The sequence below is a fragment of the Bombus fervidus genome, chromosome 6 (assembly GCF_041682495.2).
Source record: "Bombus fervidus isolate BK054 chromosome 6, iyBomFerv1, whole genome shotgun sequence".
NCBI lineage: Eukaryota > Metazoa > Arthropoda > Insecta > Hymenoptera > Apidae > Bombus > Bombus fervidus.
This window is the reverse complement of record NC_091522.1, coordinates 14,097,214-14,117,602: the sequence shown is the minus strand read 5'-3', so window position 1 is coordinate 14,117,602 and position 20,389 is coordinate 14,097,214. Positions and strand designations below refer to the sequence as shown.

General features: G+C 34.2%; 4 protein-coding genes across 9 annotated transcripts; 2 read left to right on the top strand and 2 right to left on the bottom strand.

Moving 5' to 3' along the window:
• Window positions 1-290: 290 nt before the first annotated feature.
• LOC139987952 (uncharacterized) lies at window positions 291-7,723 on the bottom strand. 4 transcript variants are annotated; one of them, XM_072004789.1, is made up of 14 exons: window positions 7,496-7,723; window positions 4,851-5,473; window positions 4,510-4,761; window positions 4,152-4,436; window positions 3,877-4,069; window positions 3,567-3,805; window positions 3,209-3,428; window positions 2,967-3,127; window positions 2,600-2,882; window positions 2,253-2,507; window positions 2,031-2,153; window positions 1,790-1,937; window positions 1,537-1,714; window positions 291-1,463 (listed from the first exon to the last, which is right to left on the bottom strand). In XM_072004789.1, exons 2-14 carry the CDS (start codon window positions 5,325-5,327, stop codon window positions 1,239-1,241), a joined length of 3,039 nt encoding a protein of 1,012 aa, XP_071860890.1. In that variant the 5' UTR covers window positions 5,328-5,473; window positions 7,496-7,723; the 3' UTR covers window positions 291-1,238. The 4 variants fall into 4 exon arrangements, with proteins under 4 accessions (XP_071860890.1, XP_071860893.1, XP_071860892.1 ...); XM_072004792.1 differs by having other exon boundaries at window positions 3,579-3,805; XM_072004791.1 differs by lacking the exon at window positions 7,496-7,723 and adding an exon at window positions 7,227-7,351.
• On the top strand, window positions 5,831-13,738 carry D2hgdh (D-2-hydroxyglutaric acid dehydrogenase). 3 transcript variants are annotated; one of them, XM_072004801.1, is made up of 8 exons: window positions 5,831-5,962; window positions 11,151-11,382; window positions 11,611-11,808; window positions 11,987-12,180; window positions 12,258-12,426; window positions 12,489-12,787; window positions 13,052-13,220; window positions 13,347-13,738. In XM_072004801.1, exons 2-8 carry the CDS (start codon window positions 11,154-11,156, stop codon window positions 13,613-13,615), a joined length of 1,527 nt encoding a protein of 508 aa, XP_071860902.1. In that variant the 5' UTR covers window positions 5,831-5,962; window positions 11,151-11,153; the 3' UTR covers window positions 13,616-13,738. The 3 variants fall into 3 exon arrangements, with proteins under 3 accessions (XP_071860902.1, XP_071860903.1, XP_071860901.1); XM_072004800.1 differs by lacking the exon at window positions 5,831-5,962 and adding an exon at window positions 7,449-7,487; XM_072004802.1 differs by lacking the exons at window positions 5,831-5,962; window positions 11,611-11,808 and adding an exon at window positions 7,354-7,487.
• A 1,110-nt stretch (window positions 13,739-14,848) lies between these two features.
• LOC139987966 (protein lethal(2)essential for life) lies at window positions 14,849-16,916 on the top strand. The gene is made up of 2 exons (XM_072004816.1): window positions 14,849-15,003; window positions 15,596-16,916. Exon 2 carries the CDS (start codon window positions 15,611-15,613, stop codon window positions 16,130-16,132), a length of 522 nt encoding a protein of 173 aa, XP_071860917.1. The 5' UTR covers window positions 14,849-15,003; window positions 15,596-15,610; the 3' UTR covers window positions 16,133-16,916.
• LOC139987959 (uncharacterized) lies at window positions 15,730-19,885 on the bottom strand. Its single transcript, XM_072004804.1, has 6 exons — window positions 19,701-19,885; window positions 19,247-19,497; window positions 18,387-18,709; window positions 18,070-18,313; window positions 17,484-17,764; window positions 15,730-17,388 (listed from the first exon to the last, which is right to left on the bottom strand). Exons 1-6 carry the CDS (start codon window positions 19,810-19,812, stop codon window positions 17,151-17,153), a joined length of 1,449 nt encoding a protein of 482 aa, XP_071860905.1. The 5' UTR covers window positions 19,813-19,885; the 3' UTR covers window positions 15,730-17,150.
• Between the last annotated feature and the right edge of the window lie 504 nt (window positions 19,886-20,389).

Below are 20,389 nucleotides of genomic sequence, written 5' to 3'. Positions count from 1 at the left end.
TGTAATATGAAAATACTGTGCATTTCGTAAATGCAAATATTTTCTTTGTTAAAATATTAATTTTGAAATACATTCTTTTATAATTATATGCTGATCTCTGTGCTACTAAATACAAAATTAATAAATCTACTTAATAAACATTTAGACAATTACTATTATATTCACATTGTTGGCAATTGCAAATGTTGAATAATGATATAATACATTCATACTCATTTCATTTTGTTGAGTATGTTTCACATTTATAGGATATTATATAATGTGCCTTATTTCTTGATCAACATCACATATTTTATAAATTAAAATATATTTTTCTTGCATTTAGAGTATGTTGTATCTAAATTAATATCTAGTTCTAAATGGAAGGTCAACTAGTGTTAACAACTATAAAATATTTTTATGTTATAAAATTTGTATATTAAATAAACATTTTGTTTAATATTTACACTTATTTAAGTCGAGTGCACATGATACATTTACAAAGTAAAACATAGTCAAAGGTGTTATCGCATCATTTCAAATACTTTGTACCTCAATTTAAAATTTTTATGTACGAAAAATGCTATTCATCACAAAGCTTAACCGTTTGAAAGTGCCAGATATTTTTCGAGATTATTGTAAGTCTTACAGAAGGCAATAGTTTTTATACAGCTTCCAAAAGGAATTTTCGAGTACAAAATACATCGTACATACGCCGGATACTTTATATACAATGCTTTATCTTTTTTTTTTTTTTTGTGTAATAGACATAATTTGTACTCAGTTTCTTGATCATACTAGTTAAATAGCAGTATGTTAGAAAAATTTTCCAAAGCAGATATACATACATTTCAATTTCAACGAAAAGTTACAATAATTGAATGCTATTTACATTTATAAAAATCAATCAGTGTAAGACTTACCCTTTAAAGTGGATTTGTATATTTCGACAATATAGTACACCAAATTTAAAATATTAATATCGTTACTTTGCATGTAACAACAAAATAATACGGAACTTAGTCTTACATAGATCGATCTTTAAATCATAAATGTAGAATTGAAAGTACTGAACCTTAATAATCGATATTTTATTCGTTTGAAAAAATATAATATTTTTATCAAACGAAAAAATATCTTGATTTCATTTTTTTTTTGAACGTCTTACTTCTATGATTCGATCAAATACTTGCACAAACCCTGTAGCCCATAGGCTGCAATTTGAAATTCTGCGAATAAAAATCTTAAACAATAAACATTTACGAACTATTAGTTGTAGGATTAGAATTTGACGACTCCACGCGCATTGAATCAATTCTGGCTACGATTTTCAATGCAGGACCCAATTTTATGCTCATGGCCGACATAAGGTGATCTTCTTTGAGTAACATTAGTGCTTGACCATCTATTTCTTGAATAGCAAAATCTTCCGCGTAATCAGCACACCCTGGTAATCCGCGTATAAAATCGCATACTTCACCAACCTGTAAAAAGCAGGAGTTTTCGATTATATCAGTTTTCTTCATTTTTAATAAATTTATGTATATATATCTATACCGTCCACTTCACAGGATTAACTTTCGGCAGTGTTTCATCAACGGAAGAACTAGTAGTTGTACTAGATAATGACTTTTCTTCTCCGTTCTTTTTTATATCTCCATCAGTTTTTGATTCAGTCTCTATCTCAGTCCATTGTTTTTCAGTACCGTCACGATCTCTTGCTTCCCGCTTTTTGCTATTTGATTCAAAATTTATATTACATTTTTCTGCAAGTCCAATAACTAACTTACGAAATAATTTATTTACTAACCTCTTCGCACAACTAGAGGAACAAAACCGTTTCTCTTTTTTGAATTTAGTATTTTGTTCATCTACCAAATTACCACAAGCTTCGCATTTTCCCATTTGAACATTATTTACATCTTCGTCATTCGGATAATTGGGTGCATGTTTTTTCTCTATCATACACAATAAATACATATGATTCATTTTATATCTTACAGCAAAAAGATACACATATATTAAAAAAATATTGAATTTTTAAATCTTACTTGGAGGTTCTTCGTGACTATCTCTTTCAGATGATGAATTAGTACTACGGTTTAAAATATTACCTGTTTCTTGATTACCTGTATTATTCAATGACGTTCGATTAACAGCGAATGGTTCAGACGCTAAAATATTTATATAAATATCAATAATATAAATATAAAGTAATATAATGATATCTATTAATAATACAATAACATCTATATAAAATATTAAGCTTGTACCTTCTTGAATAACGAACCCTTCAATTACATGTGTAAGAACTTGTGGTTTGACCATTGCCTTTGGTGGTACATGTTTACTATTTGCGCTAACCGATACAGAAGCAGGAATTGCCGCTGAGTCTTCATTGTTGATACCATTCGTAATAGAATTAATCGTATTTGCTAATCCTGCTAAAGGATTACTACATGATTTTTCTTCTAACTTTACCGACAAATTTTCTTCATCTTTTAAAGTTATCTTAGATTGGTCCCCATCTATGACAATAATGAGATGCAAATGCTTATACAAAATATATAAATACATATACATTTATTGAATGTCACAGTAGTATATATCATCAACAAACCTGTCGTTTCTGGCTGAGATATAGTCACTTCTTCTATTGGAATTGGATCGTCCTTTTTCAATATTGATTTAGAATTCTCTTCATTTGCTGTAGGAGTATTTGCAGCAGATGGTAATGCTAAAGAACATTCAGCTTGGTGATTACGATCGGGTGATGCAATCATTATTGCAGAATTGTTATTATCATGTGTTTGTTGATCCGCTGACTGATTTATCATAGACATCGTTTGAACCTGTGTTGTTCCACTAACTATTTGACTACCAATTATTGTCGAATTGATTGCCTAGAAAAATTACATTACATATAATGAAAATATTTTTTAATTAAATTAAGGAAACTTTATTGCAGGAAATAAAATGTTTAATACTTGTAATGGTAATTGTTGTACAGCAGACATGGGAGATTGTTGTACTTGACTCATTTGAGATGTAGCAACGCCAACTCCGCTCACCGAAACTACGGGCATAATCGGACGTTCCCCACTAAGGACTACACCTGGTTGTTGTTGTTGTTGCAGAGCCATGTTCGCTGTAAAAAAAGTAACAATTAGATATACAAAAACCTATATCATTTTTCTATAAATAGTATGTATATGAAACGTCATCTCACTCATTATTGGTTTTGGTTGTATTTGCTGTTGCGATGGCTGCACTTGCGGCTGTTGATACTGTTGCTGCATCTGCTGTTGCTGCTGCGTATGCTGTTTCTGTTGAATAAAAACCTGTTGATGTTGTTGTTGCATCGTTTGCTGTGACTGTTGTTGCGGTTGTTGCGGCGATTGCAATGGCTTACCACGGCCTTTACCGCTACTACCGCTTCCTTTGCCACTCTAAGTTATAAAACATAAAAAAAAAACTTCTTCTTCATTATACGAAAACAGAAGAAAAACTTCTATATGTTTGCACGTGATTCGAAAATTGCAGCAGTCGAAATCATTTTTCTAACTGTTGCTATTAATTATAGTAACCTGTACATGTACCGTAGTTTGTACTCCATGAACAGTTTGCGTTGAAACAGAACTGGCAGCTCGTATGTTAGCAGCTTGTACTGCTTGTAAAGAGGACGGCAAAATACTCAAAGGTCGTTGTCCACCTGAACTTTGCTTACTTTGTTGCTGTTGTTGTTGTTGTATATCCATTACCTTTGGTTTTCCACTAGCTGCAGCAATTTGTTGTACTCCCTGAATTTGTTGCTGCGTAGCTAGTGCTGGTCAAATATGATGATGATAAATTAGTTCAGTTGACAATACAAAATTTATTAAACCATTTGCAACTAACCATTATGAGCTTGGATTGGTTGTGGACTTTGTATAAACATATCAGGTTGAGTAGGACCTCTAATGAATATTTGATTAGTTAGAAGCGCCGGTGGTTGTATTCCAGTCCAAGCAACTTGTGGTGTAAATTGCCAAGGAGCAAATTGCATACCACCTCGTCCGCCGGACGGAGTAGCCGCTGTACACGTAGTATACTACACATTTTGAAAACAATATATATAAAATATGAACTAAATATAGAATATTTGTTACAAAATAAAATTAACATAATAATACCTTTTGTACTTGATCTTGTTTGTTTGCAGACTGCTGCTGCTGCTGTTGTTGTATAGATGGAGGTGGTTGTGGAGAACCCAGTACACCAAGTTGACCAAATACCAGAGTTTGTCCTGCACCAGGTGTAGCTGATGTAGGTACTGGTAAATAACCTGTAGGGAACCCTTGAACTTTAGTTCCTCCAGCTGCAGGATGACCACCTCCTTGACCTGGTGTCGATGCTGTCGTTAGCATATGAGGTGTCAATTGAGCAGCAGATTGAAATGGCTTTCCAGCTGTAATGACCTGTAAAGTATTCTACTTAGAAAGGAACTTATATACTTCAATAATAGTAAACATCAGGATTGTATTTAAATACCTGTATGGACGAAGGATTAATGCCTGCAGGATGGAGAGCTAAATTTCCTGGCATCAATAGTGGAGTTCCTTGGGTGTTGTAAAGTTGTTGCAAATGATATGCTTGGTTTTGCATAGGTTGTTGAATAACTTGTACTGCTTGTGGATGCGCAGCCATAGTAGTTATAGTTGTTCCTCCTTGTTGACCAGATAAAGTCATAGATACACCTCCAACACCCTGTTGCTGATGTTGCATTGACACTGCAACAGCACCCTAAAATATTTTATTTTCAAAGATGAAAAATTTTAAATCTACTGCTTAAAGCTGTCTCAATAATAATATGCCTTTGTGTAAATTTTTACCTGTTGCTGGGGCATAATTGCTGCTACCTGTGGCTGTACCTGCACTTGAGTAGGAACAACGTTATGTGGTCCACTATTAGATTGTTGTTGTTGAGGTTGTTGTTGTTGCTGTTGTTGTTGTACTTGCTGTTGCACTTGTTGCTGTACCTGCTGCTGCACTTGCATTTGTTGCTGTGATTGCACTTGCTGTTGAATTTGTTGTTGTGGTTGAACTTGCTGAGATTGTACTTGCTGTTGCGCTTGCTGCTGTACTTGTTGTGGCTGAGATGATTGTTGCTGAACATGCTGTTGTTGTTGCTGTACATTTTGCTGTTGTTGAATATCATGGGTTGCAATCATCATTTGCTGTGGTTGAGATTGTTGTTGTTGTGGTTGCTGCTGTTGCTGTTGTTGCTGTGTTTGTTGCTGCTGCTGTGACTGTTGTTGTGTTTGTTGTGGCTGATTTTGAGAAATTCCAATTGGTTTAACATCTGTCATGTTTCCTTATACCTTTTTAGATAAACTTCCTTCAAGAAGTACTCTTCCTGCTCTTATATTCTTAACAATTCAATGTTTTTTTTCCTTGCCATTTTATATAGATTTCTTATTAAAATGTCACTTTTAATCTTTTTAATCTGCTGCACCTAAAAGGAAGATTAATATTTTTCACATAGATAGGTTTATAAGTATAAAGTAGATTAATATTATATATTGAAAATAACAATTATTTACATTTTATATAATTTATTTACAGTTCTACTTAATATAATCCCCCCTCCCCTCTCTCTCATTCATTTTCTCTCACTCTCAAACAAATATTTATTAGAGCATAGATCTTATAATAATTTTAACTAAAAAGTTGATGTAAATTTTTTATAAATTTTTAGAAACAAAGAAATAGCTATACATAATATAAATCTTTTATCAATTAATATATCGAAACGTTAATTGCAACATATTTAGTGTAAAGATATCTAAAATAATTACGCAATGTTTATTGCTCATAACCTTGATAACTTGATACACGTGAAATGTGGAGCGTTCAAATTTGATTTCTCTTCTTCGTTTATTACGACGTGAAATATCAATAATAAAGTGTGAAGGTGAATGAAGTGGCAAATATTACTTTAAATGTAAGTGTTTTACAATAAAGAATTAACTGTTGCATACTTATAACATAAAAAGTCATTTTGTTTAGTACCAATGTATGTAAAAATTAATTCATAATATTTAATGTAATTATATATGAAAATATGAAATTTGCGATAAACAAAATATATCATTATATTAATTTATTAACTTATTTGATATATAATACATAGTATTACTTATTTTATTATAAAATATGTATAATGTTCAATATTTTGAATATGAGAAATAACCTTAGATAAATGATCATACATAGAATACACAAGGTACTAAACATAACAACAATCATTATAAAAAATCATCATATTGCTCATTGCACGAATTAGAATAATAATTACAACACACATTGAAATGTAAACATAAGATGGAAAAAGCACTTAAATTAATCGTAAACATAGTGCAGTGTGTTACGGTATATTTTATTTCATAAATATAAAGCTATATAATTTATTTCAGATAATAATTTTTTAATATCATTTTATTGTTTAGTGTTTTAAAGTTAAAAAATATGAAGTGAAATAAATTTAGAAGCGATGCTAATGATATTCATATAACCTATAATTTTGTATACTCTTCGAAGTTTTCCATGTGCATAGTATATAAATTCTGATAAATTGCAATAATTTTGGGATAGTTGTCAATTACTTGTATGAGATCATTGACTATTCAAATAGTTAATAACGTTAATTATATTAAACATTATAAAAATATATCAGGTTAGAAATATTTGTGTGGCACTGACATAAAGTTTGGTAGTATACAAAATATTTGATAAATTAATTTAATAAAGAAATAATATATATGGTATGTATCTAAAGAAATATATACATCGGAAGGGTGAAAACAGTTAAGACACGATGATCAGATGGTAAAGAAGAAATCTGTATTCATGCATGAGTTCAAAGTATCGATGAACTGAAAACACATGATCCATCTTGAGTTTTAGATAGAACGAACAAAATGTCGTCTTACTAGCACCATAATTAGTAGTATGATGAGGGGTTCAGAGAGAAAGAGGGAATATATCTCACTGAGCGGGAAATACGATTGAAAGTGGGGTTGAAGAGAGAAGTAGGAGGAAGGGGGAAAGAAAAATAAGAGAAGGGGAGAAGCGACCGTACCAGGGGGCGGTTGACAACATGGATTTCGCCATAATGGTAATATCGACGATAATGAGAATAACAACACACACGGTTCTTTAGAAACTATCTATTCAGCGGTAATTTATCAAAAAATTATAAGACGCACAGTAGAGGAATTGTATCTCGGTGAATACCGAACAGCGTCCCTAACGCCGACATATTGGATTACAAAATAAAGCACGTTCGAAGATCCGGCGGGATATAATGCAGTGTGTTGTGTGTTGTGTATTTGTTACATTTGTCGGTTATCATGAAATGTTACGTAGAATATAGTGTGATTATTATCGATATATCAACAATATATAACAAAGAAATATTAAAGATCCAAAATACACGGTATAACATGGAGTTTCAGATACTTGTTCAGGTACTCACATGGCGACTGCGCAGTCACACCTATCACGTTTTCGAACACGCCGTAGAAACTGTCACCTCACGATTCCAGTGTTAACTTGACCAAACTTTCAATCATACACGTCTGTGTTTCATAGATTTTTAAAAAGCACTGTGAGTATTTTAAACAAAGTTTTGTTATACGTTGACGTCGTGAGGTTTCGTAAGCAATCGTCGTATTCGTTGTCTGCTTCCCTGCTCCCACACGATCTGCGGAACCCCTCGCTTCTCTCAAATCTTTCCCTCCCCCCTACCCCTCTTCCTGTCTGCTTCCCACCACTTCGTTTCCTACAACCTCACCTCTCCCGTCGCGTATGACAAACTCGTTCGCTCATTGGTCCAGCGAGGACAAATCCCAAAGGCATCGTTTGCACCGTGAAAGGCGGGGCCATTGGATATGGTGGCTGGAGGCGCATGCCCCGTAACGGTACTCATACTCTTACTTCACATACTTGTACACTCTTCACTAATACAATTACTACCCGTCTGCTGCATGTATACGTGATTATAGTCTGCAGAATATTTCGCAGTATAACTTCACGATACCATCAGGAACGAATCTAGTCACATAATTCCCCGTTGCATTTCATTATATTATTGGACTTTATCTTTTTTAGTCTACCTGTATTAAAATTCTATGTTATTCATGAATATTATACATACCTTATAATATTTCTACATAACTCTATTATATATTTGAATGTATGAAAAGTAAAAATCTTTTTCATTAATATTTATATTACCTTTTTATATATGTACTACATATTTCTTTAAGATTGAATATTTCTAATGTAATTTATTTATGATAAAATCACGTATCGTACTCGACATTGTTTATTACGTTGTTAATGCATATATCATCGAAGTTACAATATAATTTCATCTTTTAATACAATTGTTATCTTGTTTTTATATGTACAATGAACATACATAATAATATATATAAAACCGTCAACCGTGATACTCTAACGAATTGTTTAAGGAAAATAAATAGTTTTATAATCGATTATCAATTAGAATTATTTCTAAGTAATCCGCAGTAGCCACATAATAATTCGGTATAATTAATTATAGAAAGATAGATTTTGAAAGTGAATAAAGTTTTTAAAATGCATAAATAATACAAAATTAAATACGCGTACATGCGTGTGCGTGTACGTGTGGCTATGTGTATGGATGTATACATTCAGAATTGAATTTTATATAACTATTTATTAAAATTAGACTATTATATTCATATAAATAATAATTTTTGTAAATTTTTCAATTTTTGGTACTTTTCGATCCAATTTCGCGAATATACGCTACGTTCCTGGCACAGCTGTTTCTAAGTTGAGCTTCATACTGTCCTGTTCAAAACCTTGTAATGGGATTTCATATATCATTGGCTTTTTTGCCTTTATGGGGACGATAATTTTTCGCAAAAAACTATAATTATATTTTTCAATTACGAGATAAAATACTAGTTTACTTGAAAACATAAAATTTATGTTATTTTATATTTAGTTTAAATTGTTAAAACTGTGACTTAAATGGTCTACTATTACATCCTAAACGTTATGGTGTAATGATTCTTACTTAGTATCGATTGTAAATTATAAGTTTGAAATTTTATTTGCTATTATTTATAGATTTAATTCATCCGCGCTTCGTTAACTAACATCACCAATATGTACTTTTCCTATAAATGTATTCTTTTTTCTATATCTTTATGCTATGATTAAGAGGGATTCTATATACGTACAACATATATGTACGTGCTACTATACATATATGCAGTGTTAAGAATTGTTAATAACCAATATCGTGATTCGATATAAAATGTTAGAGAAGGTGTACATATAATAAAGCGCTAAACGTAGCTGATTTATCGGTCATCTTCTAATACCGGTCATGGATTTCGACAAAGAGCGAGACAGTAGAATGTTCCGTGCAGAGGGTAGGAAGAATCGTGGTCGCGCCAATCCCAGCAACCGCGTCCCTACGGTGGCATGCCTGACATATACATACAACAGTATATGTCCGATAGCATGATTGTGTGAGTCGAATGAAACAGCGACAGTCTATACTCCTGTCCACGCGAGGTTAGGAAAATTACAATATTCCACGAAGGAGTGTGGCGGCGTGTGTAGTTTGTTGTTCGACCGATAGAGCGTGCAAAGGGAAAGTGGGGGAAAGCGACAGCCAATGGTTTAGGTCGACCGGGGTTGCCAAGGTAACAAGTTAATGATTCGAGCCGCCACTGAGAAATTAGCTTTACTCCTTGGCGGTGTCGCGCATGCGTCCTTCCTTAGAAACCCGTAGCTACGTATCGTACGTTTCGATATAGCAATATCTTACATCTATATCGACTACATCTATGTCCCACTGAATATCGTACGTATATTTCGTTCCTTTGTGTTCGTAGTCGAGTTTCTGTGTGTCGGATTCTCTGCTGTACACAGCTGCGCGACCATGTATACGTGTATGTATATGTATGCGAAGCGAAAGAGTGTCGTATTCTTTGCTACAAGCAAAGCATACACAAGCGAACCGAGTTCATGCATGTACATCGAAACGCAGAATGTATTAGTCATCGCGACGATTGGTCCCCTTCCCACTCCAATCTCTTACTGGCTTCTCTCTCTCCGATTCGTGTTCTCCTCTTTCCTCTTGCCTCAACAGATTTGCATCTCTGTCAGTCGATTCGTCCTCTTTTTCCATCGAATTCTCTCTTTGCTCTTTCGATCCCTCTACCCCTGACCTTATTTTCCCCACCGCTTCGTACAATTGTAATTCTACCACGCGTCGCCGCGAATCCTCTTGACTGACTGGGGGCAGGTAGGGGGTAGTGCGTAAGAAGGAGGGGAGTTACCCATCAACATTCATTGTGGATTATAATATTCGATGTCCGTCGATTGAGCATCAGAGGTGAATTAGCGCGTAGAAAATGGAAGCAGCCCCGGGCCCGTAATTACGCCACGCCTGGTTTTTACCATGCTATCACGATATCATTTGAGAATCACGAAATTTCATCCTATCGTTCTTCCTTCCGTTCCTTTCTTCGATTTTCTTTTTCTTAGCTCTTGTTGTCGTATACACGTTCTTTCATCTTATAACAAATAGTATATACGATACTTTATAATTATTTTCGTTCGTATTGATTTAAACATTTAAAAGCGTTAAACAAAAACCTAACTACGATCCACGCATCGCATCTTGATACTTAATATAACGTAACACAGAAATTAATCACGCTGTAGCATTTAAATATCGCTTCGATCCTCCCACGGATATTTTCATCGGTTGAATTTTTGACCGGGTTACGGAAATATTCTGTTTCAATTAGACACTGCCATCCACAAGCTTTAACCGCGGTGAGTAAAAATACTCGTTGCACTAAATTTATCCAATCGCCGATGAGTTGAAATGTAATTCCGTAGTAAAAATTAAAGGAACGTTTAAATTATCACGAACGTTTCTCTCGGAGATCAATCGAGTCGCTAATCACGGAATACGCCACCGGAAATAGTAGATTGGCGTGACACCGGAAGAGATTCGTGCGCTCGCAACGAACGGATCTCCTTGCAGATGATAAAAGAAACGCCGGTAACACCGATGCGAATTACTTTGAATCGACAAGGCGAATCTTTTACAGAATATGAATTCCCGAACGCTGCTTAGGACGCTCCGGTATACCTCGACATTTCGATTTTTATCTACAAAACCGGCGTTCACGTGCGATAGATACAAAGTGAAAAGAGGCCCGTACGCGAACATTTCCAATGATCACGTGGCATTCTTCAATGAATTGCTCGGACGAAACAGGGTCATCACGGATGCAGAAGAATGCGAAGGATACAACATAGATTACTCAAAGATCGTCAGAGGTAAGAGAAAACAGCGCTCCTCGTCGATCATTCGGACTGTGCTGTATAAATTTTTACGAATTTTAAATCGAATTTACGTCTTCGTACGAAGTAATAAGGTATCTCGGTGTCGTAACGACGTTCCATGTCTTGCTTGCGAATTGACGAGTATAGCGTATCGAACAAAAAAAAACAACGTAAGCGCTGATAGATAATAGATTGCTTGGCGTTGAAACGAATTACTTACAGGAAAGAGCACACTCGTATTGAAACCAAAAACTACCGACGAAGTATCTGCCATATTAAAGTTTTGTAACGACAATCGGTTAGCTGTATGCCCCCAGAGCGGAAATACGGGCCTAGTAGGTGGTAGCGTGCCGGTCTTCGACGAGATCGTTATTTCCATGAAGCTTATGAATAAAATCATCGAGACGAACGAATTGGCAGGTTGGTAAAAATTCGAAATAATTCGAACCGATAATACTCTGGGATACGAAATGGGAAAGTGAGAAAGATCGGAGATTTCGGACAAAAAGGCAAGGTCATCGATATTGCAATGGCCTTGTCTAAATGACAAACTTTGAGAAAGCGAAAGATTCTTTTATCAGACGATTTTTCGCATTAGGGGTGCTGACCTGTGAAGCCGGTTGCGTGCTCGAAGATTTGGACAATCATTTAGCGACAGTAGGATTAATGATGCCGATTGATCTCGGTGCTAAGGGTAGTTGTCTGATTGGCGGCTGCGTGTCCACGAACGCAGGAGGTTTGAGACTTCTTCGTTATGGTAATCTTCACGGAAACATTCTGGGTCTCGAAGCCGTGAGTTTCCAAAGTTCGAGGAACGAACCGCGACATTTTCTCGCCAGTGTTCCCCGTGTTCAGCCGTTTTATTTTAGGTGAAGGCGAACGGGGACGTGGTAGATTGTTTGAATACGCTGAAGAAGAACAACACTGGCTACCATTTGAAGCATCTTTTTATCGGGTCGGAGGGAACCTTGGGAATTGTAACGAAAGTCGCGATTCAATGTCCACCGCTTCCTGCGGCCATCAATGTCGCGTTCTTAGGTATTACAGATTGTCGGAAGTGTCCTCTGTATTTCTATGTAAGAATTCATCGTCTATTGTAGGGCTAAACAGTTTCGACAAAGTGTTGAAAGCGTTTCGTCTGGCGAAAAAGGAATTGGGAGAGATTCTGTCGTCGTTCGAGATGATGGACAAGTTGTCGTTAGATGTTTCCATCGAGGCCTTCGGCCAGAAAAGTCCACTAACATCGAGAACCGACGGTCACGAATTTTATGTGTTGATGGAAACTTCGGGTAGCAACGCGAATCACGATGAGGAGAAGCTCGCCTCGTTCGTAGAGAAAGCGCTTGCCGACGATATCATCGAAGACGGTACTCTGACTTCAGACCCCACCAAAGTCAAAGTTAGTAATTATATTGTTTATTTGAAATTTTTTTGAAATTATTCCTTTTTGCTTTATTACTACGTTCTTACTTTAAACATCATTTTCGATTTGTAACGTGTGAATTTTTTCTCTTATGTTTTTTAAACTTTTCAAACTTTTGGTAATAATTTTTACTTTACGCACTTACGGTGGATTTCTTTTTTCTCTTTTTTTTTTTTTTTTTTTTTTTTACAAAAGATTCATATTTTTGGTAAGAATTAAAATGTGATTTTTTTCAATTAGAATATATGGGCACTAAGGGAACGGATTAGCGAAGGAATATTACGAGAAGGTTATGTCTTTAAATACGATATTTCTATACCTCTTCCGTCTTTCTATAAGGTGATAGAGGTACTTAGGGAACGATTACATGATTCACGCATCATAAGAATCAGTGGATATGGACACCTAGGTATATGACTGAACAATTACCTATTAAACATTTCAATTGGTTTATATGCGAACGACTTGAGAATTTGTTCGAGCAGCTGAAGACTTTAATGTTAAATCATACTTTTACTTGTTTTCTACCTATTAGGTGATGGAAATATTCACGTCCAGATTTCAATATTGTCGTACGAATCTGAAATAGCATCGCAACTACAACCTTTCATTTTCGAATACGTGTCTGGTCTTCGTGGTAGCGTAAGTGCTGAACATGGAATAGGATTCACAAAGACAAAATATCTACATATGAGTAGAACTTCTTCTGAAATCAAACTTATGCACGAATTGAAACGGATGATGGATCCAAATGAAATACTTAATCCGTATAAAGTGTTATATCCATTAGAAACTTCCGTATAATAATAGGATAAGTAATATTATAAAATATACGATAAGTAGGTACATTTAGGAATAAATAAAATGCTATTAAATAAATGAAATATATATTAAATGAAAAAAAATAATACATGAAAATAATATCTATCCTTATTTATTATTCTATCTTCTCCTTGTTATAATTATCATTTTTATATCTGTTAAATGTTCTTATTCATCTTTTATATTTTCTGCGGTAAAAAGATTATTGGAATTGTTTATTAGTTTAGTCTGAGGAACGTGATTTTATTAAGAAGTTTTTAAATTTTTCGCGCTTATGATTGGTGAATTCTATCATATCGGTCCACGGTAAAGAAACAGATTGTACCCTATTATACCGACACTGCAATTGTTTAGTGCATTGAGTATTTGTAAGACTATAGAGAGATCGCTACCATCCAGACAACATATTTATGAAACGATGTCTATCTTTGGATGAAATGCCAAACGCATAAATCAACGTTCGATATATATATGTATCTATTCTACTTGTATGAATCAGTAGCTAATTTTTCAATTCCTTATTGCGTTCTCTCGAAATTAGCCTCTATGCTAAAATATCATGGAACAAATTCATTCGTCATCGATTAAAATTGTTCGTTAAATAATATTTTTAGAATAGCAAATATTACATCATCGTACATCAGTACATCATTGATCTTAAATTTATCCCTGATGACTACTGAATGAGAGTTTGTAAAGATTACTATGGTTACTGAAATAGGAAATCTCAAAAATACTATAAACAAATACAGCAATAAATTCTTTCGTGTAATCGAATATTCTGGAAGAAATCATGATTTATACTCTAAGATAACTTTAACACATGTTCATTAAATATAAAAATAATCAAAATATGTTATAATATTTCAGTTGTCGTAAAAAATAAAATATTACAATGTACTTAAATACGTTATACACGTTATCTAAAGTATTCAGAAGATATAATTTGCAAAAAAGGTAAAAATATAAATATGCATGGATTGGAAAATATAAAGAAAAACATAATGTAAAACGATGTATTTTGAATTGTGTGAAAAAAGTAGAAAGTACCCGAACAAACGAGAAGCTGCCTAGTGCTAAGAATAAACGTTGATTGGTTGCGATACGGTTGCTAGTAAATTCGAGTAGGGACTTGGACGCAAGAAAATTCGAAACGGTATGCGTCTGCGCATGAACAGTTCGAAAAATCTCGAAAAGCGCGCCACATCAAATATAAACCCCAGCCGGCAATACTGCGCAGTCAGTTAAAAACTGCAACTTGAAGTGCAAGGTTCGTGCAACGTTCCGAGCTACTAACGAACGACTTTATACAAAACGAACGATTATTTCTTCTTGTGAGTGGTTTATAAAATAAGGATATCCAACGAGAGGTATGTATTCTAACTTTGTTTAATCTCGTCAAAGTTTTCTAGTAATTTAAGTAACTTTTAGATCGTTTTATCACAAACTTATTTTCCTTATTCTTGTTTCCATTGTTTTAAATTGTATTTATAATTCATTATCTATTCTTACGGAAAAACGAAAACGAAAGAAAATAAAAGTGGATACCTTTAGAGAGAGAAAATGTTGTAACTTGCAGGAATCAACGTAACGTTGATATAACGTATTATGGATATATTTCGTGTATCTAAGAATAGATATTCTTGAAATGCGCAAAAACACGGTGCAATTCGATTGGTATTCCAGCAAGTATATACATACGTGCTTTTGACGTGACATTCAATACTTAATTTCTTCATAGAACAGTACGAAGTATTTACGTTTGTATATGCTATTCTAACGTCGTCGTCGATGTTGATCTTTCTTATATCAACGTTACGTTTGATTAAAAATTCATCGTTATTTTCATTTTCCAAATTTGTTTTGTACTGAATATGTTTAACCTTCGTAATTTTCAACTTTTTTTCAATAAAATTGCTTCTGATGGCCACACGTTAGAAATTACGCATTTAACTTATGCAGATCATTCGCATCGATATGGCACTGGTAACTAGAGATCTTTTCCGCAACTGGTGGAGGGATATGGATCGTTATCATCAAGAATTGGAAGAACACTTCAAACGCCTTAGCACCAGAGACGATTTCTGGAAACTACCACCAATGCCATCCTTCAGGGAGTTCTTCCAGCCATGGAGGAACATGATAGAAGATTTGGAACATCAAGTTGGAGGTTCGACCACCGTTGAACGAGATGAAAACAAATATCAAGTGATTGTCGATGTACAACAATTCGCACCAGAAGAAATCACTGTCAGAACGGACGACAAATCTATTACCATCGAGGGTAAACACGAAGAGAAAAAGGATCAACATGGTTACGTGTCAAGACATTTCGTGCGTCGATACGTGTTACCACAAGGATACGATATCGGCCACGTTAAACCGAGTTTGTCGTCCGATGGTATTCTCACTATCACTGCTCCAAGACTCACTCTACCAGCACCAGGAGAAAGAATCGTACCAATCGAACGAAGTAACGCGCTAGCAATTAAGGCGTAAATAATAAATGATATTATCATTTTTCTTCTAATCGACACCCGTGTAATACATAGAAATTCATCATGGAACTTCTTCTTTAAGCTTAAAAAAGATCCTATATATTGAAACAGTATGTCAAAGACATTTAAATGTAAAATTCAAAGTACAGTATCAGCCTAAATATATTCTTTATGTATACAATGTATTTTATTTTTAAATATAGTAGCACCCACATATCCGCGGGAAATTAGTTCACAAGACTTTCCAATGGTGTGGATAGTAGTGAACTAGGATTCACTATACAGTATAGTTAACTATATACTAGTTTATATTCGTAATAGGTTACGTATTTAACATCTGACTTATTGCCTTGGTGAGCTTGTATAAAAAATAGTAACTAAGGTTTTTCAATGTATTGACACGTTTTTCGTAACTTATAATTGTAAATAGTAAAAATGTCAATATATTGAAATGTATAGGAACCGCGGACATAGAATCTATGAATATGTATGGATAACTATGAAAAGAAGGATCAAAACAAATATCATGAATTGAATTTCTATATAACGGCATCATTATACCGATATGTTTAACTAGTAATTTAATCGCATTATTACGCAATTCAATTAATAATATCTATATTCTGTATGATTCAATATTACGAAATTTAATTGCACAATGTCCTGCCAAAAATTTGTTATAGGCATTGTATTTGTAACTATAGTTTAATATACACTCGTATACACTATTGTATCTTTAATAAAAGTTTTTTTCAGTAAATAAACGTTAAATATTGAAATAAGAAGATTCTTTATCATTAATCTATAACAATAATATAATTTAATACTATATTTTAATAAAACGAAAATATTTACAAAGCACACAGTGTATCGCGCAGTGTATTTATCACGACCTCTGTCAGTAAACAGATCTTTTTTGTAACTTTGGTAGCGTTAAAAAATTGTATCTTCAAATTTAAATAATTTAAATACCGCTTAATGTACTTTATTATTTACGTACTTTATAATAAGTTCAATTTTTACGAAGGACCTCGATTTTCTTCACTTTCCGAAAATGGTTGTTCATCTTGATCCTGAGACGGCATTAACTCTTTCAAAACCGTCTCTTCCGGAGGAACCAAACCATGAATATGTCTAGTAGCATGTTCCTCTATGTGTGGAATATGTTCGTAAATCTCTTTCTCGACGTCCACTTTGTCTAGTTCAATTTGAATACGTCTTTTAAGTGGTCCTTCTATTGCATCCATTATCTGATACCTATAAAAAGATTATTCCTTTCTGAATAGCATTATGAATCGATGGAAAAACACGCTAATCGTATACGTAGAAGCGGATAAACATCGAGATCGAACCTTAAAAGGTTTGGTAATATATTAATGCTTGCTTCGATTAAGTAATCGACGGTACCAGCTCCATGCACTCTTGCTTGAATATTACCCAATTCAAGATCAAGACCTTCCATGTTCGGCTTTTGCCGAGTGTCCAAAGGTTGGCTTAATTTTACTTGAGCCCTGAAATATTGTATAGTAAAGGAAACTATACCGGCTCTTGATAAAACGCCACCGATCACGCTTATTTCCCAATGAGTCTTTCCTTCAATTTCTTGGGTACCAGCATCGATCGTTGCATACACCTTTAAATGGAAGCAACCAAACAATACTTATTAGAGATGCACCAACGCCTACAAATTCGATTACAGCAGAACCGAGATAATTACGGATTATAATTAAAATTAATTAGCAAAGCTTGTTTACGATTTACGATGTACGACGTAATAACTGATGTAATCACGTTAATAAATAGACACATTGTGTTGTGTTTACATAATATATCAACAGGTATCATTCGTGTCGCGTTATTCACTCGTAACGCAACTGTGATAGAAAAAGTTTGAACTTAAACAGGCTGTTTTGGAAATTATTAAAGCAAATTATTTACTGTTTTGTTCTGTATGCTTAAGGTAACGTTTCCCATTCGGTAAACGCTTCCCAGGCCAGTGATCCAAGTATGAGTCGACATCACTGTGAATATACCAACGGTCTGGCTATAATCCTTCACCTTGAACGGATCGTAGCCTTTTTCAGATATTTGTCTGCGGATCTCCGTTATTAACATATCGAAGGGCGATATGGAATTCGGGAATTGTTGCGGCAATTGTGAGATTTGTTTGTTAGCTTCGCCCCTAAAATATTTGGAAATTTTGTAATCGTTTTTTATCTGTAGCACATAACAATGTCAAATTAGATGATCTTTACCTAGCTTTCGTATTTATTTCCTTCAATATGAAAGGTTTGATACTGTCAAAAATAAAGGTGCCTATAGAATTGATCATGCTTTGAAACACAGAGCCCAAGAAGCCCAAATTCTTGAAATCCATGTCTATCTTTTCAAATGTCAAATCCAAATCGATGTTTTGTGCTTGCAGTTTACCATCGCTGCCCACTTCCAGCCTGCCGAGTCCTTTCACGTATACTCCCGATAATTTCACGGTAAAATTACCAGCCGATCGTGATAGCCAAGAAGAGAGAGTATAGAATCCACGAATGTTCAGGTTTTTCATATTTAGAGTCACTGAAATCTTTTGAAAGCATATCAAAATGAAAATCGATATTAATGCGTTTTTTTTTAAATTCGATGTAGTTGTAACCATGCAATTATTTTTTATTCGTTCTATAATATTCGTGTGAACCAATTTAGCAAAGATTCTAGGATCGCTCGATCATGCGACGCGACGTATCTGTAATTAGTCACCGGTGCGAAACGTTTTACATTACAGTCGTATAATTAGCATGTATTTTTTTTTTTCGTAATGATAGACGTTCTTAGACGAAGCGATGGATATCTTTTTAAAGAAGAGTCGACGCATAGATAATTGTTCTTTAAATAACGAATGTTATAGACTATTGTTGTCATTTATTGACCGCTAGTCGGCATTGAAATAAATTTCCGCTTCAGACCTCTAAAGCTTTCGTTTTCAAAATACTGTAAAATTTGTGAATTTATCGTCGATTGCATTGAGCTGCATTATCGACGGTGTTACAAGTAGTTCGCATGTTTAAGACTTTTGCATCGAATACATATATATATATATAAATAAGCTTGGAAAAAATCTCACTTGCATCAGAGCCAGTTCTGATTCCATGTTTACTATCCGAAATTTCGATAAATCGTAAACATTCATTTGTTTGAAATTCATAGTATACATAGAAAACGAATGCTTCATATCCGGTACTGGCAAGGGATCGGGTATAGGCACACCAGGTAGACCTATCGGATCTTCTTGCTGATAGTGCTTTAAAATCGCGCGAATATGATCCTCGAGTCGCTTCTCGCCAAGCGCTATTTGTGCTGTGGTATCATCTTTTCCTAGAAAGCGTTATCACTTGAAGATTGAGTTAAATAATATGAAAAATGGTGATTACGTTTCGGTATACTAGGAGAGCGCATCGATCCTACTAATACTGCACGTAATAAAAATCATAATCATAAATTATAAATTAACAATCGATTTATCTCATAGTTATAAAACAAGTGAAAACTTCTGTTTAATAAAATATGAAATCACTTACCAATAGAATTTTGAACATCACATCGAGCTATTGTGATAAAAAAGGAAAAAAGAAGAAATAATTTTGGAAGATGCATTTCCGGTTTTGACATACGATCGAAATGAACGACCATGACGAAAAGTACCGACCAGTATGATGTATAGTAGAAGAGGCCACGCACTCGACTGAGATGCGTCAATGAATTTAGTGAACGATATCTCTCGGGTCATTGAAGGGGCGAGGGTCAACCGCTTTATCTGACCCCCCTTACCCCCTTCCTTATTCTTGCGTTGTTTCCTCCTTAGCTTCTACATACACTACTTCAACAATATCTGTATATTAACGTATACACAATATATACGTTTCATTAATAAAGCAACGCATGCAAATGTGTGTTAACAAACTTTGGCTTTTCAGAAAGCAAAATGCTATATGAAATTATCTGCAAAAATTTAACCTGGAAAAAAAGACAAAAATATTTCAAGGTTCCAGTAATAAATACATATTTTTTTATCTTCTAAACCGATTATTAATTTCATTAGATTCTATGAATCTATGATTCTTTGAACTGTAAATGAATAACTGACGTGAAAACTTATTTTATTTTTTGGTGGAGTACAAATATTTGTTTAACATGTATGTGTTAAGTTTATGTAAGAAATGACAAAAGTAAAGAAGATAAAAGTAAAAAGATAGTGAAACTTGGAACT

Coding starts and splice junctions, on each gene's coding strand:
- LOC139987952 (XM_072004789.1), bottom strand. CDS start 5,327: ATGACAGATGTTAAACCAATTGGAATTTCTCAAAATCAGCCACAACAA. Junction 3,128..3,208: donor ACAACCAAAACCAATAATGA/GTGAGATGACGT, acceptor CTTTTTTTACAG/CGAACATGGCTCTGCAACAA. Junction 2,883..2,966: donor TACAACAATTACCATTACAA/GTATTAAACATT, acceptor TAATTTTTCTAG/GCAATCAATTCGACAATAAT.
- D2hgdh (XM_072004800.1), top strand. CDS start 7,464: ATGGAGTTTCAGATACTTGTTCAG. Junction 11,809..11,986: donor CGAGACGAACGAATTGGCAG/GTTGGTAAAAAT, acceptor TTTTCGCATTAG/GGGTGCTGACCTGTGAAGCC. Junction 12,181..12,257: donor ACATTCTGGGTCTCGAAGCC/GTGAGTTTCCAA, acceptor GTTTTATTTTAG/GTGAAGGCGAACGGGGACGT.
- LOC139987966 (XM_072004816.1), top strand. CDS start 15,611: ATGGCACTGGTAACTAGAGATCTTTTCCGCAACTGGTGGAGGGATATG.
- LOC139987959 (XM_072004804.1), bottom strand. CDS start 19,812: ATGGTCGTTCATTTCGATCGTATGTCAAAACCGGAAATGCATCTTCCA. Junction 19,498..19,700: donor TGATGTTCAAAATTCTATTG/GTAAGTGATTTC, acceptor AACGCTTTCTAG/GAAAAGATGATACCACAGCA. Junction 17,765..18,069: donor TAAGCATACAGAACAAAACA/GTAAATAATTTG, acceptor TTCCATTTAAAG/GTGTATGCAACGATCGATGC.